General features: G+C 46.6%; 1 protein-coding gene across 2 annotated transcripts in view; it reads left to right on the plus strand.

Annotated features, from left to right (window-relative positions):
- The window catches only part of tbc1d30 (TBC1 domain family, member 30), a 76196-nt gene that overhangs the window by 15438 nt on the left and 34582 nt on the right, over positions 1 to 26176 (plus strand). Inside the window, exons 1-4 of one of the 2 annotated variants that reach the window (XM_078416642.1) lie at positions 7518 to 7951; positions 10183 to 10244; positions 12622 to 12687; positions 20939 to 21064. In XM_078416642.1, coding sequence (XP_078272768.1) covers positions 7792 to 7951; positions 10183 to 10244; positions 12622 to 12687; positions 20939 to 21064 — 414 coding nt within the window. In that variant the 5' untranslated portion in view covers positions 7518 to 7791. Of the gene's footprint in view, positions 1 to 7517; positions 7952 to 10182; positions 10245 to 12621; positions 12688 to 20938; positions 21065 to 26176 lie in introns of those variants that run through there. The other variant, XM_078416643.1, reaches the window with a different exon arrangement.

Here is a 26176-nt window from a genome sequence, read left to right on the forward strand (position 1 = left end):
GTCAACATTTTTGGGATGTCGAGACCCCGCAGAAAAACTGAGAGTGTATAAGGGGAGATGGCCTACATTTAGAGGTGAGGGGGATGGATGAGACAAGAAGTGGCAAGCAGTGGGTGAATCCAGATAAGGATGCCAGTTATATAAGCCATCTCCCCTTGTACTGATGGACAGAAGGAGCCAGGTGGTAGAGAGAAGGGTGGAGATAACATCAGAGGTTGGGAGGTGATGAGTACAGACAATAAAGGGCTACATATCATGGAATCTAATAAGACGGGAAGGCAATGAATGAAACCGGATGGGGAAGGGATGGTGGGTATATGGGAACAGTAGGGTGACCTACTGGGTTGAGTGTGTGGAGATAGGAGATGGAACCATATGGAAGGGGGATAGAGGTTGGGGGAGGGGTGTTGGAAGGAAGGGTGTGTGTGAAGGGACCTCTGTGGATAACAACGAGAGAGAAAGGAAGAGAAGGGTTGCAGATTATGTGAAATTGAGGGTTGCAATGTTCATGCCAATGAGTTATGGACTACCAGGCAGAACACCCTGGGAGTGGAGGAGGCTGAGGACAGACAGACTGATGTGAGAAAGGGAAGATGAATTTAAAATGGCTGGCATCTGACTGATCCAGATGGCCTTTGCAAACAAAGCACGGTTGCTTGGCAAAGTGATTGCCTAATCTACCTTTCATCTTGCTGATATCAAGAGAATTGAAAACAATAGACAAGGCCGGAGGAAGTGCACATGCTGAACCAAGTCTTCACAGTGAATATGAGACATCTTTCATTGATACTTAAAGAGGACTTACTTGATCAGATCACAGTCTGATGTGTCCAGCTGCGTGGGTACTCTTTAAGGAAGGAGGGAATATTTCAGTGTGTACATTAGACATTCAGGGCTGTATTATTGCACAAACTCTGTTGGTTCTTAAGCAATGAAATTCTGAAGCACTCAGCCACTGTGCTGTCAATCTATTATGTCTTTGCTCGTGCAGAAGAATTTCCTGGCCATTGTGCTTTTTTATGGTGGAGGAAGCCAATAGCTTATCTTTGGACCAGGAAGTTGGGGGTAAACATCCCAAAAATATATATTTCCTGCTTTTTTGACTGCAGAGTTTGCAGCCTGCAGTCACAAACTCTCTGTTTAAACCCGTCAGAGAATTGTTTCTGGGCCCACTGTGTCTGAGGTGGGCAGCCATGCACTCCTTGCAAACCCTCAGTTTAAACCTTTATGGCTTGGTTACCTCAGGCTTTTAGCAGCTTCATCATCAGGGAAGCTTTAGATTAGATTGGATTGATGAATACAATGTGCAAGTAAATGAAGAACCCACCCAGAAAACAATAAGGAGGAATGTTGATACTTTTTCCCAAATAAAGGAATTATTGATCTAAATTTTAAATATATAAATTTACCTTTCGGAAAAATTCATGGCAAGTCCTGCATTGAATTACTCTGCCAAAATTTTAGTTTGGAGATACAGAGCGGAAACGGGCCCTTTGGCCCACTGAGTCCGCACTGACTAGCGATCCCCACACATTAACACTACCCTACACACACGAGGGACAATTTTACATTTGCACCAAGCCAATTAACCCACAAAACTGTACATCTTTGGAGTGTGGGAAGAAACTGAAAATCTCGGCGAAAACCCAAGCAGGTCACGAGGAAAACGTACAAACTCCATACAGACAGCACCCATAGTCAGTATTGAACCCGTGTCTCTGACGCTGTAAGGCAGTAGCTCTACTGCTACGCCACCATGCCGCCCTAAATTGACATGCTACCACACTGATAATCAAATTCAAATGTAACTCAGCAATAATTTACGTTGCAGTTTGAATCTTAAGTCCAGATTGCAGTTTGCCAATTCAAGATTGCTTGTACCATTGTTAGATTAAATCTAAATCAAAGATAAAGGAATATGAATGGTAATCGAGTGTGCAACAATGAGACCAGGGGAGGAAGAAATATTCAGAAACATTGAAAGAACCTTAAAAAATAAGCTGAAGGGACAGAGATTGAAAGTACTTGGAAAAAAACTGCAGATGCTGGTTAAAATCAAAGGTAGACACACAATGCTGGAGTAACTCAGCAGGTCATGCAGCATCTCGGGAGAGAAGGAATGGGTGACGTTTCGGGTCGAGACCCTTCTTCAGACTGAAGAAGGGTCTCGACCCGAAACGTCACCCATTCCTTCTCTACCGAGATGCTGCATGACCCGCTGAGTTACTCCAGCATTGTGTGTCTACCTGCAAGATTGAAAGTACAACAGGTTCAGGTGAAAGGAAAGAAAACAGAATGCTGGCAAGACTCTGTATACCAGGTATAACAGGTATAACAGGTATAACAGAGCTTTATTTGTCGTTCGGCACCGAAGTACCGAACGAAACTACATAGCAGTCATAGAAAAAAAGAACACAAGACACATAACCCCAACACAAACGTCCATCACAGTGACTCCAAACACCCCCTCACTGTGATGGAGGCAACAAAACTTCCACTCTCTTCCCCACGTCCACGGACAGACAGCTCGTCCCCGACTGACCCGCACAGTCCCCGCACCAGGCGCTGAAACGTCCCGCGGCCGAACCGGGCGATGAAAGGCCCGCGACCAAGCCTTGCGCAGCTAAGTCCAGTGGCCGAGCCGCACCGGGCGATGTAAAGTCCCGTGGTCGAGCCGCACCAGCGATGTTAAGTCCCGTGGCCGAGCCGCACCAGCGATGAAAAGACCCGCAGCCGAGCTGCACCGGGCGATGTTAAGTCCCGCAGCCGAGCCGCACCGGGCGATGTTAAGTCCCGCAGCCGAGCCGCACCGGCCGATGTTAAGTCCAGCGGCCGAGCTGCACCGGGCACTGTTAAGTCCAGCGGCCAAGCCGCACCGGGCGATGTAAAGTCCAGCGGCCAAGCCGCATCGGGCGATGTTAGGCCCCGCAGCCGAGCCGCACCCCACGCCGTGAGGAAGAGAAAAGTCCCCCCCCCCCCCCCCCACACCACCACCCCCTCCCACACATACACAACCAAAAAAATATATAAAAACCATCCCAACACCGACACACAACAAAAAAAAAGGAAAAAAGACGAACAGACTGCTAGTGAGCCGCTGCCGTTAGGCGCCGCCACTGTAGACTGGTGATTAGACACTGTGGCCCTTTACATCTCTTGACAGTTGAAGATCAATTGTTTTTGGTTGGAAAGCTGTTCTCTGCCTTTGCACAACACCATCCCATAAGTTAGCTCTGCAGACACCTGCCTGCAGATGCAGGTTTGGTTTTACCGTAACTGTTTCTGTCCCTGTGCATGCGAAAACTCTTCACTGTATTGCAGTACCACTGCAACATTGCAGTACTACCCTAGCATCAAGAAGAGGTTCAGGGGAGTAGTAGTCCAGAGGGAAGGTCTCGACCTGACATGTTGACTGTCCATTTTCCTTCACACCTGATGCCACAGAGTTTTTCCAGCAGTTTTTTTTTTTGCTCAATAGAAAAGTACCTTTCTTTGTTGTGGAAGCACCAACTGATTGTACTCTCACCCCTTAAACAAGGCCTTGGCACCAGGTTCCTGTCTACAGGCTCTCTAATGTTCTCCTGCTTCTCGCATCTCTCTCTTTCCATTTAAAGCATGCCTCTCACCAAGGTTTTGAGGCAACTGTCCTTGTGTCATCGCCTTCTATGGCTTATCAGCCATTTTGTTTGCCTCCATTCCTCCATAAACCTTTTCCTCTGTCAAAGAGGCCTTTGAAATGCAAATTGTTGTTGCTGTTTTAGAACATAGAACATAGAACATAGAACATAGCCCTCATGATGCCAAGCTAAACTAATCGCACAGAGAGTGGTGAGTCTGTGGAATTCTCTGCCACAGAAGGTAGTTGAGGCCAGTTCATTGGCTATATTTAAGAGGGAGTTAGATGTGGCCCTTTTTGCTAAAGGGATCAGGGGGTATGGAGAGAAGGCAGGTACAGGCTACTGAGCTGGATGATCAGCCATGATCATATTGAATGACGGTGCAGGCTCGAAGGGCCGAATGGCCTACTCCTGCACCTATTTTCTATGTTTCTATGTTTCATCTGCCTGCACATAATCCGTATCCCTACACATCCATATTGGCCATATAAAAGCCTTTTAAATGTCACCATCTGCCTCCGCCACCACCCCAGTGGTGTGTTCCAGGCACCCACCATCCTCTGTGTAAAAGCAAAATAAACTTACCCTGCACATCTCCTTTAAACTTTGCCCCCTTCACCTTTACAGTTATGCCCTCTCATCTTTGACATTTCTACCTTGCGAGATGGTCCTGATAGTCTATCCTATCTCTGCCTCTCATAATTTTATAAACTTCTGTCAGGTCTCCCGTCAGCCTCTGACACCCCCGAGAAAACAATCCAAGTTAACCCAACCTCTCCTTCTTGGCTGATACCCTTAATCTAGGCATTTATTTCCCAAAATGCTGGAGTAACTCAGCAGGTCAGGCAGCATCTCAGGAGAGAAGGAATGGGTGACGTTTCGGGTCGAGACCTTTCTTCAGACTGATGTCAGGGGGGGCGAGACAAAGGAAGGATATAGGTGGAGACAGGAAGATAGAGGGAGAACTGGGCAGTATTCTGGTAAAGCCTCTTCTGCACTCTCTCAAAGCCTCCACATCCTCCCACATCTTTCCTGCAATGGGATGGCCAGAACTATACACAATACTCCAAATGCTACCTAACCAACATCCCATGAAGCTGCGTTGTGACTTTCTGACTCTTTCTGACTCTTATACTCAATGCCCTGACCCATGAAGGTAAGCAGTATGCCTTCTCTTCTACTCTAACGGCAGCGGCTGACTAGCAGTCTGTCCGTCTTTTTTTTGTTGAGTGTCGGTGTTGGGATGATTTTTATATATATTTTTTTGGTTGTGTATGTGTGGGAGGGGGTGGTGGTATGTGGGGGGTGGGTGTGGGTGGGTGGGTGTGGGGAACTTTTCTCTTCCTCACGGCGCGGGGTGCGGCTCGGCTGCGGCGCCTAACATCCCCCGGTGCGGCTCGGCCGCTGGACTTACATCGCCCGGTGCAGCTCGGCTGCGGGGCTTAACACCGCCCGGTGCAACTCGGCTGCGGGACTTTACTTTACATCGCCCGGTGCAGCTCGGCTGCGGGGCTTAACACCGCCCGGTGCAGCTCGGCTGCGGGGCTTAACACCGCCCGGTGCGGCTCGGCTGCGGGACTTTTCACCGCTGGTGCGGCTCGGCTGCGGGACTTAGCTGCGCAAGGCTTGGTCGCGGGCCTTTCATCGCCCGGTTCGGCCGCGAGACGTTTCAGCGCCCGGTGCGGGGACTGTGCGGGTCGGTCGGGGACGAGCTGTCTGTCCGTGGCCGTGGGGAAGAGAGGGGAAGTTTTGTTGCCTCCATCACAGTGAGGGGGTGTTTGGAGTCACTGTGATGGACGTTTGTGTTGGGGTTATGTGTCTTGTGTTCTTTTTTTTTTTTTTTCTATGACTGCTATGTAGTTTCGTTCGGTACTTCGGTACCGAACGACAAATAAAGCTCTGTTATACCTGTTATACCTGTTATGGTGTGGCCACTTTCAGGGACCAATGAACTTGGACCCTAATATCCCTCTGTCCATTAATGGTGATAATTGTCTTTCCCCTTATATTTATAACAGTATACTTTCCCCTAAAATACGACCAAAGATAATCGAGCAGAGCAAGATAGACCACCCGACCCTAAAAACCATAGCATGTCAAAGCATCATTTTAGTAGGCAGAAACTTGCAGAAACATTTTAAAATAAAGATAGAAATCTGTGAATTGACAGATGAGATATATTCTGCATTTTAATGGTATCATCACACATACTGTTCCCCCAAAACACTGATTCCACTGCGAGAGGCATAGCGAGCAGAGGGTTTTGCTTACTAAAATGGTGGCCGTTGCACTCCTTTGCGTACTACGCTTCAGTGTAAGCGATTTCAATGGAGTGGTCCATCTTGTTCCTCTAGTATCTTTGTATACGACCTCCCAAAGCACAACACCTCATACGTGCCAAGCTTACATGTCATTGTCCTGAATCATCGTCTATCAAATTAATAACAATTTTCTACTTAGGAAATATAATGTAATAAGCACATAAGTTGTTGGAGCAGAATTAGGCCATTCGGCCCATCAAGTCTACTCTACCATTCAATCATGGCTGATCTATCTCTCCCTCCTAACCCCATTCTCCTGCCTTCTCCCCATAATCCTTGACATCCTTACTAATCAAGAACCTATCAATCTCCACCTCAAACATATCCATTGATGACCTCCACAGCCTTGTGTGGCAGTGAATCCCACAGATTCACCACCCTCCGACCAAAGAAATGCCTCCTCGTCTCTTTTCAAAAAGGTAGTCCCTTTATTCTGAGGCTTTCTTTCTTTGAATGTCAACTACAACAATCAAAAGTGGCAATTGGTGCTTCAAAGCAGCTTTGCTGCAGAATTTGCCAGTTCGGCAGACCCACCCAGGGTGGACAGCGAGGATGTAAAGCAGCTCCTACCCCATTCTGAGGCTATGGCCTCGAGTCCTGGACTCTCCCGCTAGTGGAAACATGCTCTCCACATCCACTCTATCCAGGCCTTTCACCATTCGCAGCTCTGTATCTCTCGATACAAAGGTTTATATTAAAATGTGTGAGAAAAACATGATTTTTAAATAACCTTGGGGGTTATTTGAGGTGCAACTGTGGCCTTTTCACAACGTTTGGAAGTGCATTTTCCAGCACCTGAAATTTCTTAAATGTAATTGGATTCTGATTTAACTGGGGCATTTTATGAAGTGCTGCAGTATCTGTAATCTGGACATATTTCCACTGTGATACGTTATTGGTGGTTACTGAATACGTCAGTGTTTTTAGTTTAGTCGTGCTAATATCTTCAACTTTGCAATAGACTATTATGAACAGAAGACGTGTGTGTGTGTGTGAGAGTGCGGTGCGGGGGCGGGGTTCGTCGTTTGGGGCAGACGAGGTGTTATATTACAAGGACCATTTGTTTGGAAACCACATTCGATGTGTATCGCAGAGGTTTGGCCCCATGTTTATTTATGCAAGGGAGTGAGAGAGACACTAGGCATTTGCTGCTGCTGCTGCGAGAGAGATGGGAATGAATTGCGATTTTAATTCCTGGAGGTCCTCTCTCAGAAGAAGCAGAAGGGTCTCGACCCGAAACGTCGCCCATTCCTTTCTCCTGAGATGCTGCCTGACCTGCTGAGTTACTCCAGCATTTTGTGAATAAATACCTTCGATTTGTACCAGCATCTGCAGTTATTTTCTTACACTCTCAGAATTTGACGTCTTCCAATTAAACCACGTTAATGCATGAGATTACAACACGTAAATATTCCCAGCGTTCATTATTGGCAACGTTGACTAGAAGGTGACGGTATTGTTACCTGTAGGCAGCAGAGACATTGGTGGCTGGTTTTGGGGAAGTCTACTTTAACTACACCAGGATATTGCTGTGCTCCGTTGCCGGGGGCGTGGGGTGAGGGAGGCGCAGTTGGTCTGCGAGGAGCCATAGTCGTGTAGTGATGCTGTGTAAAGGTGGGCGGTCACAGCGATTGCAGTGATTCCACCGTGTTACGAGTGGTGCACTGCAGATATATCCCCCGACAAAGACGCTAACGCTGGCCTGCCTCTGCTAGCTCTGGGCATCGAGCAGAAGGAACCACAAGGGAGCTGGGAATTAGGAAGCCGGGGACTGGGCGCCTACCTGGACGGTCCACACAAACGGGATCTGCTTCCAGGGGATAAGGGGCTTGTGCTCGGAACCAGGATACGGAATGAAAAAGGGCAAACAGTCCCAGTCTTCAGGCAAACGTATTGGGAAGTGTTTGAAGAGGCAAAGCACAGCCAGCATGACCAACATCATCAGCAACGTCCTGAAAAAGCGGAGCTGCATCGCCCGGACCGCTCCCCGGCTGCTGTGCACACTGGAGCCAGGTGAAGTCTCTCTCTCTCTCTCCCCCTCCTTGTACAAGCTACAGGGACACCTTGTGTGCAAGCTCCATTGCATTGTGTGAGGCTCACAGCCGAGCAGGGCAGGGCCGGGCAGGGCAGTGCCAGGGGGTTAATGCACCCTTAGCAACATCCACTTCCCCACATATAAGCATCGTCCTCGACCTGTGGTTATTCTATTGTCGGCGGTGGGTTGCAAAGGGCCGCAGTAGGAGGCGGCGTGTTTGCCATCACTGTTATTGTGCGGCTGGCTGTTGATGGGGGTGTTGATGCTTTCTCATTGCCTGTGTGTGTGAACCAGCAGGATCTGCGAGTGCCCGGAGGCGGCATCTTCAGGAGGGGGTGTGGGGTGTGGGGGTGGAGGGGAGCCGAGTGCCGTAGATCCATGTTTGGCAGGGGCCGGGAGGTTTGGCTGTGAGCTTGGACATGTCTGCACAAAGAGGCAAGAAGTGGCTGGCCGGATTCTGCACGGTTAAAGGTGCCCATAGGTGTTTGTGTTTACAAACAGCTGTGCTCGGGGCCTGGGAGGGTTTGCAGCCACGTACAGGCGAGCTGTGGGGAGCAGAGGTGTTTGAACGCAACCCGCCCTCACTTGGCCCAGCGCAATGACGAGCAGCTTTGTTGATCCACCGCCCGCATCCACTGGGACTGACTGACAACAGCGCGGCGTTCAGCACCTGGTGCTCTCTGGACAGCTCAGGGTGGGCCGCCCAGTCACCGCACACCCCAGCCAGCCTGGGTATCAGTGGGGCCACTGAAGGTGGTGTGAGGCTTGGCGAGAGGGCAGTGTAGGGGCAGCGACAACAACCTGGACTTGGTGCTTTGACAGACAATGACTACAGGACAAACGGTCACATTAGTGGAGCTGACAGTCAATAGACAACAGGTGCAGGAGTTGGCCATTCGGCCCTTCGAGCCAGCACCGCCATTCAATGTGATCATGGCTGATCATTCTCAATCAGTACCCCATTCCTGCCTTCTCCCCCATACCCCCTGACTCTGCTATCCTTAAGTGCTCTATCCAGCTCTCTCTTGAATGCATTCAGAGAATTGGCCTCCACTGCCCTCTGAGGCGGATCATTCGGATTATGGCGGATCATTCTCAATCAGTACCCCGTTCCTGCCTTCTCCCCCATACCCCCTGACTACACTATCCTTAAGAGCTCCATCTAGCTCTCTCTTGAATGCATTCAGAGAATTGGCCTCCACTGCCTTCTGAGGCAGAGAATTCCACAGATTCACAACTCTGACTGAAAAAGGTTTTTCCACATCTCAGTTCTAAATGGCCTACCCCTTATTTTTAAACTGTGGCCCCTTATTCTGACAGCTCACTGCCAAGTGAATCTACTGCCCTGAAGCAATGGGTGGCGTTTCGGGTCGTGACCCCTCTTCAGCAGTATCCGAGGGTTGAAATAATTGGTCAGCCCTCTCCGCCTTTTGTCGATAACCACCCTTCCTATACTCTGAAGAAAGGCCTCGACCCGAAATGTTACCCACTCCTCCTCTCCAGAGATCCTGCCTGTCCCACTGTGTTACTCCTGCATTTTGTGTCTATCTTTGGGTTAATTTGAGGAAGGATATTCTTGCTATTGAGGGCATGCAGCGTAGGTTCACTAGGTTAATTCCCGGAATGGCGGGACTGTCGTATGTTGAAAGGCTGGAGCAATTAGGCTTGTATACACTGGAATTTAGAAGGATGAGGGGGGATCTTATTGATAATTAGGGGATTGGACACATTAGAGGCAGGAAACATGTTCCCAATGTTGGGGGAGTCCAGAACAAGGGGCCACAGTTTAAGAATAAGGGGTAGGCCATTTAGAACGGAGATGAGGAAGAACTTTTTCAGTCAGAGAGTGGTGAAGGTGTGGAATTCTCTGCCTCAGAAGGCAGTGGAGGCCAGTTCGTTGGATGCTTTCAAGAGAGAGCTGGATAGAGCTCTTAAGGATAGCGGAGTGAGGGGGTATGGGGAGAAGGCAGGAACGGGGTACTGATTGAGAGTGATCAGCCATGATCGCATTGAATGGTGGTGCTGGCTCGAAGGGCTGAATGGCCTCCTCCTGCACCTATTGTCTATTGTCTATTGTCTATTGTAAACCAGCATCTGCAGTTCCTTCCTGCACATCGAATCTGCTCCTCCTTGCATGCACGCCGCATTTATTTTGAGACATTGTACATTTCTCTTTGGCACTAACGTTTTTAACTTTGTCCCCATTTAGGCGTCGATACAAAGTTGAAATTCACAATCGAGCCATCCCTGAGCAAGCATGGGTTTCAACAGGTACTGGACTCCTTTTGACATTCTTCCACAGATGCCAAATATTAACCCAGTGACTAAAGTCATAACTGGGAATACAGGAAGGGTGGTAGATAAACAGATAGACACAAAATGCTGGAGTAACTCAGCGGGTCATGTAGCATGTATGGAGAGAAGCAATAGGTGACTTTTTGGGTGGAGACCATTCTTCAGACTTTAGAAAAGGTGACTCTGGATATGAATTAGAGAGTGCCTGCTAATTATTTCAACCCACCGACATTACTGTTGGATGTCCTTGTGGTAATAGTCTTCCTCCTGTGTTCCCCCATAACGTTCCCTTCATCAGAGGATCTGAAATGGGGTAATTGATGATTGAGAGGGGGTTTGCTCACTTGACACTTCTTCAGACCATGAAACAATCCGAGCTTCCAAACATTTGCAACACTGGGTTTTTATGACTGACTGCTAAACACCATTCACAGCAAACAATCACCATTTGCAAAAGTAGGGAGATTCCAAGCCAAAGGCGACGTATCCTAGTTGCTGAAAAGCTGAGGGAAATACTCCTGCAATATAACAGGGAGGCTTCCTTGGCATTTAATGGTATTCTACAGAAATTCACCAATCCAGCCTATAACAGGCAGGGTTTTCATGGTGGGTCCTTGGCCATGCACTCCATAGTAAGTAGACCTCCTAATACCTTAAGGGTATGTTCATCACCCATGGTCAGCCATGACTGAGGACCAGGGCCTAAGAAAAAAAAATGTTTCTATTACCCTCCCCCCCCCCCCCCCAGTTAGAACAAGGATAGAGTTCTCCTAGGTGTTACCTTTCACCCCACCAGCCTCTGAATCAAACACATCATTCTCCAACATTGCCTTCACCTTCAACGTGATCTCACCACCACCACCCACATCTCCCCACCCCCACCCCTTTCTGCTTTTCACAGAGACTGCTTCCTCCGCAATTCCTTGGTTCACTCATCCCATCCCACCCAAACTATGCCCTCTTCCTGTACTTTCCCCTGCATCTGAAGGAGATGTAACATCTGTCCATACATTGCCCCCTCACATCCATCCAGAAACCACATCAGTACTTCCAGTTGAGGCAGAGGATCACGTGCACCTCCTCTAACCTCATCTATGCCCAAGGTGATCCTGTTCATCAGTGAGACTAAGTGCAGACCACACAACACTTTTGTTGAGCATCTGCGCTCGGTCGGCCCAGGCCTTCTGGATCTCCCAGTTGCTAACCATCTTAACCCCCCATTCCACCTACACCCCTTCCACTGGCTTTACATTTCATTCCTCTTCTCTCATTATCTTACGCCCTTTTGTATCGTCTGAGCTTTGTCCACTCATCTGCCTACAACCACTCCCCCCACCCACCTGTTAATCTAATAATTGGCAGACTGTCCCAGCTCCCAATTAGTCTGATGCAGGGTCTTGACCCGACCGACACGCCACCTATCCGTGCCCAGATGCTGCCTGACCTGCTGAGTTACTCCAGCCCTTTGTGCTTTTGTTTTCATCACAATGGCCTCTTTGGCAGCATTTTCCAATCCTGCGATCTCCATGACTACTAAAAGCATGGCCAAGGGCAGTAGGTGCCTGGGAATATCACCAAGTTCTTTTCCACGTATACACCATCTGACTTGGATGTGAATCAATAGACATTCATTGTTACCTGATTAAAATGCTAGGTCTTTCAAACCATGCACACCGTGAGGACTCCTTCAACAAGGAGCAGAAGCAAAAAGACAGCCAATGCCAACAGCTGCAAGACAATAAAGAAGGAGCAATAAAAGAATGAGTGACTCCATCAGAGAATGAAATCTTTAACAAGGATCTGAACTACCAATTACTTAAAGACAAAGTCTCTTAACCACTTAAGACTTTCAAGACCACAATCATGCTGTGGCAACTGATGTGAGACCCGGCATTATAGTGGCGTGTCCGTGGTTGAAGAATGGTCTCGACCCGAAACGTCACCCATTCTTTCTATCCGCAGATGCTGCCTGTCCCGCTGAGTTGCTCCAGCATTTTGTGTCTATTTAAGGAGATCAACTGGGTCTCAGCACAGTCAATGTATTTCCTACTGTAAAATTTCACAGTTACATATTGTGCTTGACCAAAGTGCGTTGATATGTCAACCACTTTTAAGTACACAATAGCTACATTCACGGAAAATTGATAATTGCACAAAGTCTCACATGGCTCCCAGCATGAAAGGCCATCTTCACAGGCATAAACAGTAGCTTCTAAAGCACAGAGAGAGAATCTCCGGAAAATATTTTTACCTCAAGCTGAATTGCATTTTCAGTGATTATTGCAGCAGGTTAAGTTAATCTTTTCTGAAACTGTTTTTGCTGAATTAACCCATGGTTATACCTTGTTTTCAGTGGTATGATGCTCTGAAAGCTGTTGCTAGATTGCCAACAGGAATTCCAAAGGATTGGAGGAAAAGGGTAAGTCGTTTCTGAGTGTATGGGGTCTTTACGTATTGTATGGGCTCGATTGTGATCATGTTTTGTCTTTCTGCTGACTGGATAGCTCGCAACAAAAGCTTTTCACCGTACCTTGGTACATGCGACATGTGACACGAAACTAAACCAATATATTAAGTCTTTATTATTAACAATGTTTACAGAATTATTTTTACCTGGCTATATTACACAATATGTGGCATAAAGAATTTAAAGGGTTGTTATGTGTAGCTATTGCAGTTTTTGTTGATGCAGTGCATTCATCAAGTTTGCTGACAATTGTTTTCTGTGCTTTTGTAGCTTGTAGAGATGATGCAGAAATGGTATTTAATTCAAATCTGCAGAATACTATTATTTCACAAGCGTCTGTAAGAATGAGTAACTGAATTATAAAAGAATGTCAACTGCATTTGGCTTCTGTAGAGGAGACCATTTCACTAACAATGATTTGGAAGGAAAGAGTAAATTTGTTGTTTCACGTGAGAATAGATTTTGGGACACTGGGTTGGAGGGCAGGAAATAATAAAGGAGCAGTTGTTGCATCTCCCGCAGTCGCAGGAAGAGGTACGGCAGCACGGTGGCGCAGCGGTAGAGTTGCTGCCTTACAGCGAATGCGAATGCAGCGACGGAGACTCAAGTTCGATCCTGACTACGGGCGCCGTCTGTACGGAGTTTGTACGTTCTCCCCGTGACCCGCGTGGGTTTTCTCTGAGATCTTCGGTTTCCTCCCACACTCCAAAGACGTACAGGTATGTAGGTTAATTGGCTGGGCAAATGTAAAAATTGTCCCTAGTGGGTGTAGGATAGTGTTAATGCGCGGGGATCGCTGGGTGGCGCGGACCCGGTGGGCCGACGAGCCTGATTCTGCGCTGTATCTCTAATTTTTTTAAAAAAAGAATGAAATGATGTTAAGTTAACCGTGGACATCAGTAGAGCAATAGAAAATAGTCAATAGCCGATTCTTGGAATTGTAAGAAAATAAATTGAGGAAGGGGATGAGAAAATAGACCAGGTGAGGAAGGCATTGGAATACAAGATGCTAATTTGTAGAGTTTGGTGAGAAGAGATAAACATTCATGAGTATACAAAAAAAAGATAAATGGAGTGAAATTAAAAGTTGGGGGGCAGTGGTGTTCAGGGTTGTGGAGGTGATAGGGAGAGAAGGGGCAGTGAGTTTGTGGAAATTTGAGTTAAGACTAGAACAAAAACATGTCCCGTATAAGTCACAGAAAAGATTCAGAACCAAGATAACACAAGGAGGGTGTAAGACTTCCGTTGAGAAATGTGTTTATGGAAAGTCTTTAGAGTATTCTCTTGTGGCTTAGAAGTGTTGGGACTGGAACTTCCACTCTTTACAGATGCCAGCCTGAAAGTTATGTCATGCAGCTCAATGTTTCTTTAGAAACATTGCAATAGAACTTTACCAAAGGTGTGTATTACTATCTGGGCATGTTCCCTGAAATTAGCCCTGGGCGTGAATAGTGACGTCAAGTGGCATTCAAAGTTCTTTTTGACATTACTTGTGTGGTATAATTTGCAGAGGTGAGGCCTGCGAATGGCAGAGCAAGCCTTGAAACATGAAGCAGGCATACCTTAACTGAAGATAGACACAAAATGCTGGAGTAACTCAGCAGGACAGGCAGCATCTCTGGAGAGAAGAAATGGGTGACGTTTCGGGTCGAGACTCTTCTTCGGACACCTCTTCAGCCTTCTCCAGCATTTTATGTCTATCTTTGGAGTAAATCAGCATCGGCAGTTCCTTCCTACAATTGATTGATTGAAAGATGCAGGGTGGAAACGGACCGTCCGCCTCACTGAGTCTCGGCTGACCATTGATCACCTGTTCAGACCTGTTCAATGTTATTCCACTTTCTCATCCACTCTGTATACACCAAAGATAATCGAGCAGAGCAAGAGAGACCACTCGACCGGAAAAATCGTAGTATGTCACGGCGCCATTTTAGTAGGCAGAAACTTGCAGAAACATTTTAAAAGAAAAATAACAAAAATCTGTGAATTGATAGATGAGATATATTCTGCATTTTTATGGTATCATCACACATACTGTTCCCCAAAACATTGATTACACTGCGAGAGGCATAGCGAACGGCGGGTTTGCCTACTAAAATGGTGGACGTTCTGCTCCTTTGCGTACTACACTTCAGTATAGGCGATTTCAACGGAGTGGTTCATCTTGCTCCTCTAGTATCTTTGCTATACACTAAGGGCAAATTATAAAAGCTAATTAACCTACAAGCCTGCACGTCCTTGGGATGTGGGAGGAAACCAGAGAACCCGGAGGAAGCCCATGTGGTCGCGGGAAGAACGTGCAAACTCCACACAGAGAGCACCCGAGTTCAGGATCGAATCTGGGTGTCTGGTGCCGTGAGGCAGTGGCTCTACCAGCTGCACCATTGTGTGGTCCCAGGCCTAACCTCCCAGATGTTATAAAGTCCTAGAGTCATATTGCACAGAAACATGCCCTTCAGGTCTTTGAGCATCAACCACTCATCTACACTGATCCTGGACTTATCCCATTTTTATTTGCCCCATATTCTCAACAACCCCCTCCAGATTCTACCACTCATCGATACACCAGGGGCAATTTATACTGTGCAATTCATCTTTCAAGCCGCACATGTTTGGAAGGTGGGAGAAAACCGGCACATCCAGAGGAAACCCACGCTGTCACTGTGAGAATGTGCAAACTACACATGTATAGCAATTAAGGTCAGGGTTGAACCAGGTCTCTGGTACTGTGATGCAGCAGTGCTAGCCTACTGAACTCCTGGAGTGGTGCCCAAAGCTTGGGCATCTGCCTCCTGCACACTTTGTTTTCACGAATTGCCCTAACCTCTACTCTCGTCTCACTATTATTGCGTACAGTTCTGGTTGTCCATTACAGAACTGTAATGGGGGCTTTTGAGAGGGAGCAGTAGTGGTGACCAGAATGCTGCCTGCTTTAAAGGGTTTCAGTTGTAAGAAGAGGTTGAACAAACTTGGATAATTTTCTCATCTTCATAAGTGACAGGAGCTGAATTAGGCCATTCAGCCCATCAAGTCTACTCCACCATTCAATCGTGGCTGATCTATCTTTCCCTTTTAACCCCATTCTCCTGCCTTCTCCCCCATAACCCCTGTCACCCGTACTAATCAAGAATCTTATCTATCTCTGCCTTAAAAATATCCATTGACTTGGCCTCCACAGCCTTCTGTGCCAATGAATTCCACACATTCACCACCCTGGACCATCTGAGGCTGAGGGGAGACCTGGTAGAAGTATATAAAATTATAAGAGGCTCGGATAGGATAGACAGTCAGAACCATTTTTTCAGGGTAAAAATGCCATAGACCAGGGCATAACTAATGTGAAGGGACAAAGTTTAATGGAGACGTGCGGGGGAATTTTCTTTTTACACAGATGATGGTGGGTGTCTGAAATGCACTGGTAGCAGCAGGTACAATAGTAACATTTAAGAGGCTTTTTAAACAGGCACTTGGATGGGCAAGGAATGGAGGGATATGGATATTGTGCAGGCAGATGACATTAGTGAAGCGTGGTATCGTGTTCAGTACAGACATTGTGGGCCAAAGGGCTTGTTCTTGTGCTGTACTATTCTATGTTCTATTAATGGTGATTTATGGAGAAACCATTTGAAGTGTTAAATATACTTTGAGCAAGCAGCAGTAGCAGCAGCAAGCAGCAGCAAGCAGCACCAAGCTGTGTTGCTTGGGAAGTAGTGTGTGGGGATTGTGTGGGGATAGTAAGGAGTAAGACCTGTGTGATCTCCCGGACTAGTTTCGATCGCCTAGCTTGGGGTCGGAGAGGAATTTCCCGGATTTTTTCCCAAATTGGCCTGGGTTTTTTATCCGGTTTTTCGCCTCTCCCAGGAGATCACTCAGTTCTTTTGGGTGGGCGGTTGGAGCGGTTGGAGTAGCGGCCGGGCGGTAGGTTTAGTAACCGAGCGCGGAGCTTTGTTTGGAGAGTATGACTGCCAGGGCAGTTTTTTGTTCTGGGTGTCAGATGTGGGGAATCTGGGAGTCTGATAGTCTTCCAGACATCCACATCTGCGCCAGGTGTGACGAGATGGGGCACCTAAGGGACCGTATTAGGAACCTGGAGCGGCAGATTGATGACCTCCGTCTGATCAGGGAGAGTGAGGAGGTTATAGATAGGAGTTACAGGGAGGTGGTCACTCCTAGACCACGGGAGGTAGACAAGTGGGTCACTGTTAGGGGGGGCAAGGAACAGAGGCAGGGACTAGGGAGTACCCCGGTGGCTGTACCCCTTGGAAATAAGTACTCCTGTTTAAGTACTGTTGGGGGGGACAGCCTACCTGGGGGCAACGACGGTGCCCGGGCCTCTGGCAAGGAGTCCGTCCCTGTTGCTCAGAAGGGTAGGGAAAGGAAGAGGAGAGCAGTAGTAATAGGGGACTCTATAGTGAGGGGGTCAGATAGGCGTTTCTGTGGACGCAGTCGGGAGACCCGGATGGTGGTTTGCCTCCCTGGTGCCGGTGTCCGGGATGTGTCTGAGTGTGTCCAGGATATCCTGAAAGGGGAGGGAGAGGAGCCAGAGGTCGTGGTACATATAGGTACCAACAATATAGGTAGGATAAGGGAAGAGGTCCTGAAAGGAGAATTCAGGGGGCTAGGAAGAGAGTTAAAAAAAAGGACTTCCAAAGTAATAATCTCAGGCTCACTGCCTGTGCCATGCGATAGTGAGAATAGGAATGGAGTGAGGTGGAGGATAAATACGTGGCTGAGGAACTGGTGCAGGGAGCAGGGTTTCAAGTTTCTGGATCATTGGGACCTCTTCTGGGGGAAGTATGACCTGTACAAAAAGGACGGGTTGTATCTGAACCCGAGGGGAACCAATATCCTGGCGGGGAGATTTGCTAAAATAACTGCGGAGACTTTAAACTAGTACGGTTGGGGGGAGGGACTCAAACACAGATAGCTAATAGGCAGTGTGTGAGGCAGGAGGCAGAAAAGGGAAACACTCAGACCCAATATGTAGGAGAGAAAGAAGGGAAAAGAAATAAACTGAGAATAAGAAATGATGGGTCCCTTAAATGTGTATATTTTAATGCTAGGAGCATTGTAAGAAAGGTGGATGAGCTTAGAGCCTGGATTGACATCTGGAAGTATGATGTTGTGGCGATCAGTGAAACATGGTTGCAGGAGGGTTGCGATTGGCAATTAAATATTCCAGGATTTCATTGTTTCAGATGTGATAGAATCGGAGGGGCAAGAGGTGGGGGTGTTGCATTGCTTGTCAGGGAGGATATCACAGCAGTGCTTTGGCAGGACAGACTAGAAGGCTCGATTAAGGAGGCTGTTTGGGTGGAACTCAGAAATGAGAAAGGTTTAGCAACACTTATAGGGGTGTATTATAGACCGCCAAATAGGGAACGAGAATTGGAAGAGCAAATATGTAAGGAGATAGCAGATATTAGTAGTAAGCACAGAGTGGTGATTGTGGGTGATTTCAATTTTCCGTATATAGACTGGGAATCACATTCTATTAAAGGGCTGGATGGTTTGGAGTTTGTAAAATGTGTGCAGGATAGTTTTTTGCAGCAATACGTAGAGGTGCCTACCAGAGAAGGGGCAGTGTTGGACCTCCTGTTAGGAAATGAGATGGGTCAGGTGACGGAGGTATGTGTTGAGGAGCACTTTGGGTCTAGTGATCATAATGCCATTAGTTTCAATATCATTATGGAGAAGGTCAAATCTGGACCAAGGGTTGAGATTTTGGATTGGAGAAAGGCTAATTTTGAGGAGATGAGAAAGGATTTAAAAGGAGTGAAATGGAAATTGTTGTTTTATGAAAAGGATATAATAGAGAAATGGAGGATATTTAAAGGTCTTTACAGAGTCTTTATGTCCCTGTTCAGTGGAAAGGAAAGAATAATAATTTGAAAGAGCCGTGGTTTTGCAGGGAAATTGGACACTTGGTTCGGAAAAAGAGGGAGATATACAATAAATATAAGCGGCAGGGAGTAAATGAGGTTCTTGAGGAATATAAAGAATGTAAAAGGAATCTTAAAAAGGAAATTAGAAAAGCGAAAAAAAGATATGAGGCTGCTTTGGCAAGTAATGTAAAAGTAAACCCCAAGGGGTTCTACAGATATGTCAATAGCAAAAGGATAGTGAGGGATAAAATTGGTCCATTAGAGAGTCAGAGTGGACAGCTATGTGCTGAACCGGAAGAAATGGGGGAGATATTAAACAATTTCTTTTCTTCGGTATTTACCGAGGAGAAGGATATTGAATTATGTGAGGTAAGCGAAACAAGTAGAGTAGTGATGGAAATTAGGAGGATTAAATAAGAGGAGGTACGGACACTTTTGAAGAATATAAAAGTGGATAAGTCTCCAGGTCCTGATAGGATATTCCCTAGGACATTGAGGGAAGTTAGTGCAGAAATAGCAGGGGCTATGACGGAAATATTTCAAACGTCATTAGAAACAGGGATGGTGCCGGAAGATTGGCGCATTGCGCATGTTGTGCCTTTGTTTAAAAAAGGTTCTAAAAGTAAACCTAGCAATTATAGACCTATTAGTTTGACGTCTGTGGTGGGAAAATTAATGGAAAAGATACTTGGGGACAATATATATAATTATTTGGACAATCAAGGCCTGATTAGAAACAGTCAACATGGATTTGTGCCTGGAAGGTCATGTTTGACTAATCTTCTTGAATTTTTTGAAGAGGTTACCAGGGAAATTGATAAGGGCAAGGCTGTGGATGTTGTCTATATGGACTTCAGTAAGGCATTTGACAAGGTTCCACATGGAAGGTTGATTAAGAAGGTTAAATCGTTGGGTATTAATAGTGAGGTTGCAAGATGGATTCAACAATGGCTGAATGGGAGATACCAGAGGGTAACGGTTGACAATTGTATGTCAGGTTGGAGGCCAGTGTCTAGTGGAGTGCCCCAAGGATCTGTGTTGGGTCCACTGTTGTTTGTCATTTACATTAATGATCTGGATGATGGTGTGGCAAATTGGATTAGTAAATATGCAGATGATACTAAGATGGGTGGAGTAGTTGATAGTGAGGTAGATTTTCAAAGTCTACAGAGAGACTTGGGCCTTTTGGAAGGGTGGGCTGAAAGATGGCAGATGGAGATTAATGCTGATAAGTGTGAGGTGCTGCATTTTGGTAGGACAAATCAAAATAGGACGTACAGGGTAAATGGTAGGGAATTGAGGAATGCAGTGGAACAGAGGGATCTGGGAATAACTGTGCATTGTTCCCTGAAGGTGGAATCTCATGTGGATAGGGTGGTGAAGAAGGCGTTTGGTATGCTTGCCTTTATAAATCAGAGCATCGAGTATAGAAGTTGGGATGTAATGTTGAAATTGTACAGGGCATTGGTGAGGCCGAATCTGGAGTATGGTGTGCAGTTCTGGTCGCCAAATTATAGGAAGGATGTCGACAAAATGGAGAGGGTACAGAGGAGATTTACTAGAATGTTGCCTGGGTTTCAGTACTTAGGCTACAGAGAGAGGTTGAACAGGTTGGGTCTTTATTCTTTGGAGCGTAGAAGGTTGAGGGGGGACTTGATAGAGGTTTTTAAAATTTTGAGAGGGACGGACAGAGTTGACGTGGGTAGGCTTTTCCCTTTGAGAGTGGGGAAGATTCCAACAAGGGGACATAGCTTCAGAATTGAGGGACAAAGGTTTAGGGGTAACATGAGGGGGAACTTCTTTACTCAGAGGGTTGTGGCTGTATGGAATGGGCTTCCGGTGGAAGTGGTGGAGGCTGGCTCGATTTTATTATTTAAGAGTAAATTGGATAGGTATATGGATAGGAGGGGATTGGAGGGTTATGGTCTGAGTGCAGGTAGATGAGACTAGGTCAGGGAGAATGGTCGGCGTGGACTGGTAGGGCCGGACAGGCCTGTTTCCATGCTGTAGTTGTTATATGTTATATGTTACTTAGAATTTTGCTGTGTTAGTTCTTTTTTTTAAATAACTGAAACTAAACATTAAACATGAGCTCTGTAGAAACTCTATCTTTAAACTCCTAATCCAAATGTTTTTGAGAATGTTCAGCTACTCTGATCTGGATATTTCCAGAATATCAGCCAAAACTGCCTCTGTTTTGATCGACTGCGTGTCTTTTAGTAAGTACACCGAGGAAGGTTAACTATCTGATGTTTATTGTAATATCCTTTTCATTGTGGAGTAATCTGAGTTTGTTTGTACTGTGTCTTCGCTTTTAGGTTTGGCTGACTCTTGCTGACCACTATTTGCACAGTATCTCAATTGATTGGGAGAAGACCATGCGTTTTGCTTTTAATGAAAGGAGCAATCCTGATGATGATTCCATGGGTATTCAAATAGTGAAGGTAACACCTAACATAATTCGTACAAGACAAAATATCTTTAGCTTTTCCTACTCTTCAGCAGAAATGCATGCAGTCTCTGTCTGTGCAAAACTACTTTACAAGTGCAAGTGTAATGAATCCACTTCATTTCCCAGCTTATTTTTCTCATAATTTCCCCTCCCCTCCCCTCCCCTCCCCTCCCCCTTCCCCCCTTCCCCCTCAACTTGCCATTATTTATAAATTAGCATTGACCGCATTGTTAAGTAGCTTTATTGCATGTGTTCATGGTCTTGTCAGGTGCCTTTGTAAGATATCAGTTTGTACAATTTTCACTGACAACCCAAAATTCTGACAAGTAATAAGTGGTTTACTTCGCAAGTGACAGTAACAAGTGGGCATTAATCAAACAGAGTATTGAGACTGTCGAGCAAGCAGAAACATAATCTAAGGTGTCACAAAATGCTTCAGTAACTCAGCGGGTCAGGGCAGCATCTCAGGAGAGAAGGAATGGGTGACGTTTCGACCTGAAACGTCACCCATTCCTTCTCTCCTGAGAGGCTGCCTGACCCGCTGAGTTACTCCAACATTTTGTGACACTTTCGGTTTGTACCAGCATCTGCGGTTATTTTCCTAGAAACATGATCTATGTCCAAATAGTTTGTTCAATGAGCAGGTCAGGCCTTTTCAGTGATCATTACTTTAATTACATCCACCCTCTCCTGCAGCTCAACTGCCCAATTAGGAGGAGTGGGGCACCTTCACCCTGGCATGCAACCGAAGAGATAATCCCTGGAACGATGGTCCTAGATAGGGCCATGAGATAACTAGATGATGGAGTCATAAATATTTTGTTATTAATTGTTGCACTAATGCCCCAAGCTTGTTTCCTGTGTGAAACGAAAACTTGTGCAGATCAACGGTTTCCGATTCAGTGTCCTCACGGTGGTTTGTGTGGGTCCAAATGGTGACCCGTAACCATTGTCCTGCTTGGATCCAGAAACCTTGCACTAATGCTCTCCACCCCCATTGTTACAGTGACACTGAGATTCTCTCTACACTAGCATCACGATCTCTAGGTTGTATAGGAAAATAACTGCAGATGCTGGTACAAATCGAAGGTATCACAAAAAGCTGGAGTAACTCAATGGGTCAGGCGGCATCTCAGGAGAGAAGGAATGGGTGACGTTTCGACCCGAAACCCTTCTTCAGACTGATGTCGGGGGGGGGGGGGGGGGGGGGGGCGGGACAAAGAAAGGATGTAGTGGGAGACAGGAAGACAGTGGGAGAGAGTAGGAGGGCAGGAGGAATCACAGAGGGGGGCAGTGAGAGAGCATGTTGCTAAACTCTCATCGAAGAGAGGAGGAGAACTTCTTCAAGGTAGACATACCTTGAGGAGAAATCGCAGTGGAGCGGCTTTGACGTTTTTGGGTCGAGACCCTTCTTCAGACGTCCTCTCTCCGAGAGTTTAGCAACACGCTCTCTCACTGACCCCCCCCCCCCCCCCCCCCCTCTGTGATTCCTCCTACTCTCTCCCACTGTCTTCCTGTCTCCAACTACATCCTTTCTTTGTCCCGCCCCCCCCTGACATCAGTCTGAAGAAGGGTCTCGACCCGAAACGTCACGATTCCTTTAGGTAACTGGGTACTTCTGAAGAGCTGGCCAGACTACGAGAGCAGCGGTCCCACCAGAAATGTAATGGATCAGGCATTTGATGGATTGAAAGCAACTACTGCGTTGTTTTTTGAAGAACTTTACAATAAACACCAGAGCCAGTATTTGGGACATATGGTGCTCGCTGCAGAACCTTGCCATTGTGAGTGACCAGCCAGTACCACAACGTGGGCAACAGTAGGTACAACAGAGGGAGGGGGAGGAGAAGCCAGCATGAAACAGGCGAGGAGCACCAGCATCGAGCTGCTGAGCTTTGATAAGCCCAGTGCACCAAGAGTCCTATAATCTAGTTGTCACAGTCCTTGCAATCCATTTATTTTACATTGCACCCAGAACCACACTGAACTTTTAACAGAAATAATGGAGAATTGTGAAAGTACACGGCACTTAGTTAACGATCCTGTAGCTGCCTTGAACCACAGAGCTAATGAATGGCAGCAAAATCAGTTGATTGAGTTGTCCGCATTGGATTTCATGTGCTTTCTGGGGCCACATGGACAAGCATGTACAGTGCGTTCCCCACCATGCCTTTGCTCCTTTCCAGGCACAATCACATTGCCACGCAGTTAGTTTCCAGTACAGGAAAATATAATTGGCACATTACATTTCCAACAGCTGTTTATTCTTAAGAGAACAAATCATTTCATGGTCAATTCAAATCGCTGGTATTCAACTTTAAACCTCTCTGCTTGTCTTGCTGTATTTTTAATTCAACTGCAAAATGTAATAGCTTTTCCTTTTTGCTTCACGGTAAGCTTTTAATGCCCTCAATCTGTCCAGGATCCTTCACTGGTAACAAAAACATTTAAAGGATGTCAAAGTGTCCAGCCAACAATCTCCTGATGTGAAGTATTACCCTGGCTACTGTTCTGACTTGCAAATGACTAATCGACAAATAGTATGGATGTTGATGGGAAACTTGAGCTGTGCTGATTTGACATTTAGAATTGGTATTGTATTGGATGATGGCTAAATGCAGAGTACTTGTGAACACACTGACGTTAATAAATAAATATAAACAGACATCATTTTAGCTTTTATGTTTGCTTCAAGGTTAGAAACATAAGTCTCTGAATGCATTCAAGAGAGAGCTAGATAGAGCTCTTAAGGATAGCGGAGTCAGGGGGTATGGGAAGAAGGCAGGAACGGGGTACTGATTGAGAATGATCACATTGAATGGTGGTGCTGGCTCGAAGGGCCAAATGGCCTACTCCTGCACCTATTGTCTATTGTCTACTGTCTATAACCATAGGTAATAAATCTACTGTTCCAGTCATTGTGTCTGACATTTTCAAGGCACTGTTTATTTCTTGTCCCTCCTTGCTCTTAAGACATTTGAGTCAGCCAGTGTATTTTGGACTTTGATCCATCAGCAGGAAGTTGATAAGGACGATCTCCACCCATTGCAGGTTTGCAATGCCAACAAGACAGAGTGAATTCATAGAATACGATATAACTTTATTTATCCCAGGAGGGAAATTGATCTGCCAACAGTCATAAAAACCCAAAATACATGAAACATGACATTAAAGTGACAAGTGGAAAGGCTTGGAGGATGTGCAAAGATTGGGGAGAGGGGGGGGAGGGAAGTCAGTCTCAGTCTACCCCACGCCAGAAGGGGGAGTACTCATTGTATTGTTATGGTACAGCAAGGACCATTTGGCTCAGTGTCTTCTCTGACTCCTGGTAAAAGAATGTCCTCAGTCTCAGTATCCCACACTTTGTTCATTGTTACTACCACACTTTGTCAAGTACTCATCCAATACCTTTTTGAATTCAGGAAGTCTTTGCAGAGAGGGAATAAAATCAGTTCAAAATCACAGAAGACAACCTTGTAGTAAAACTTGCCGGCCCTGCTACAAACAGGAAAAGTGAGTTATCTGAAATTGCTCAATTCAATATTGAGCCCCAGGGCTGCAACGTGCCACAGCAGAAGAAAAGGTGTTGTTCCGCAAATTGATATTTGCATTTGTTGGAACATAGGAGGCCACAGACTCCAGGGGCACTTCAGAAACAGTACTGGGCCACAGGTATTGACAATTCATATCAATGATTTGGCTGAGTAAACTAACTATCACATGTCCATGTTTGTTCATGCAAAATTTGGTGGGAATTTCAGTTGGATCTAAAGGGAGATGAAGAGGATATGGGCAAACTGAGTGAGTGGGCAAAAAACATGGCGGATGGTATATAATGCCTCCCAGGAGGCCGCAGAGAAGCCGTGTGGCAGAGCCTCATGGGGCGATGGAGCCTCGTGGGTTGACGGAGGTCGGTGCGGCGGTCGATGAGGGCGGCAACAGTCGAGGAAGGGGCCATGTGGGAGTCAGACGATGTACCGCTGGGCACAAAGGAGGACCCAGCGTGGGCGGACCACCATGGGGGGGAGGGGGAAAGCACAAGGAGGACCTAGTGTGGGGGGACCGCCATGGGGGGGGGGAACAAAGGAGGACCCAGTGTGGGGGGACTGCCATGGGGGGGGGGGGGAGAACAAAGGAGGACCTAGTGTGGGGGGACTGCCATGGGGGGAGGGGAGAACAAAGGAGGACCTGGTGTGGGGGGACCGCCATGATGGGGGGGGGGGAACAAAGGAGGACCCAGTGAGGGGGGGACCACCATGATGGGGGGGGAACAAAGGAGGACCCGGTGTGGGGGAACCGCCATGGGGGGGGGGAGAACAAAGGAGGACCTAGTGTGGGGGGACTGCCATGGGGGGAGGGGAGAAAAAAGGAGAACCCGCGTGGGGGGGGGGGGGGGGGGGAGGGGATGGGGAGGGGGGGGAACATGTGGAAAATTGTAAGGTTATTCACTTTGCGAAATAAAACAGGAAACCAGTGTATTTTTAACACGGGGGCAGACAGGGGAATGTTGGTGTTAAAGTAACCAAGACGATCTTGCACACAAGTCACAGGTAGGTGCAGCAAGAAATAAGTGTGTTGACCTTCAGTTCAATAGCATTTATATAATATATATAATATGTTGACCTTTATATAATATGTTGACCTTTGGTTCAATAGCATTTGAGTGCAGGAGTAAATGTGTCTCGCTGAAATTAAGGAGGCCCTGTTGAAACCACACCTGAAATGTTGTGTACAGTCTTCATTTCCTTTCATTATAATAGGATGTACTTGTCTGAAAGGAAATGCAACAAAAATCCACCAAATTGTTTCTCGTGAGGTGGTGTGCCGTTTAGGGGCAGATTGCATGGACTGGATCAATGCACTTTACAGTCGGGAGATTTTTAAAAATTACAAAATTCCTGTGGGTCTTGACGGAGTGCACGCAGGGAGGGGTTTTGTACTGGCTAAGTTTACAGCTTCAGAATAATGCCTATGCCATTTGGGACTGAAATATTAATTCAGATTCTTTATTTAGACGATGGCGATCCAGAGGGTTGTGGAGGTGAGGTCATGAGGAGAGCATGGCAGTTAGTGCTCCAATCTTACAGATTCCGAGACCTGCGTT

The sequence above is a fragment of the Rhinoraja longicauda genome, chromosome 20, assembly GCF_053455715.1.
Source record: "Rhinoraja longicauda isolate Sanriku21f chromosome 20, sRhiLon1.1, whole genome shotgun sequence".
NCBI classification, from domain to species: Eukaryota; Metazoa; Chordata; class Chondrichthyes; order Rajiformes; family Arhynchobatidae; genus Rhinoraja; species Rhinoraja longicauda.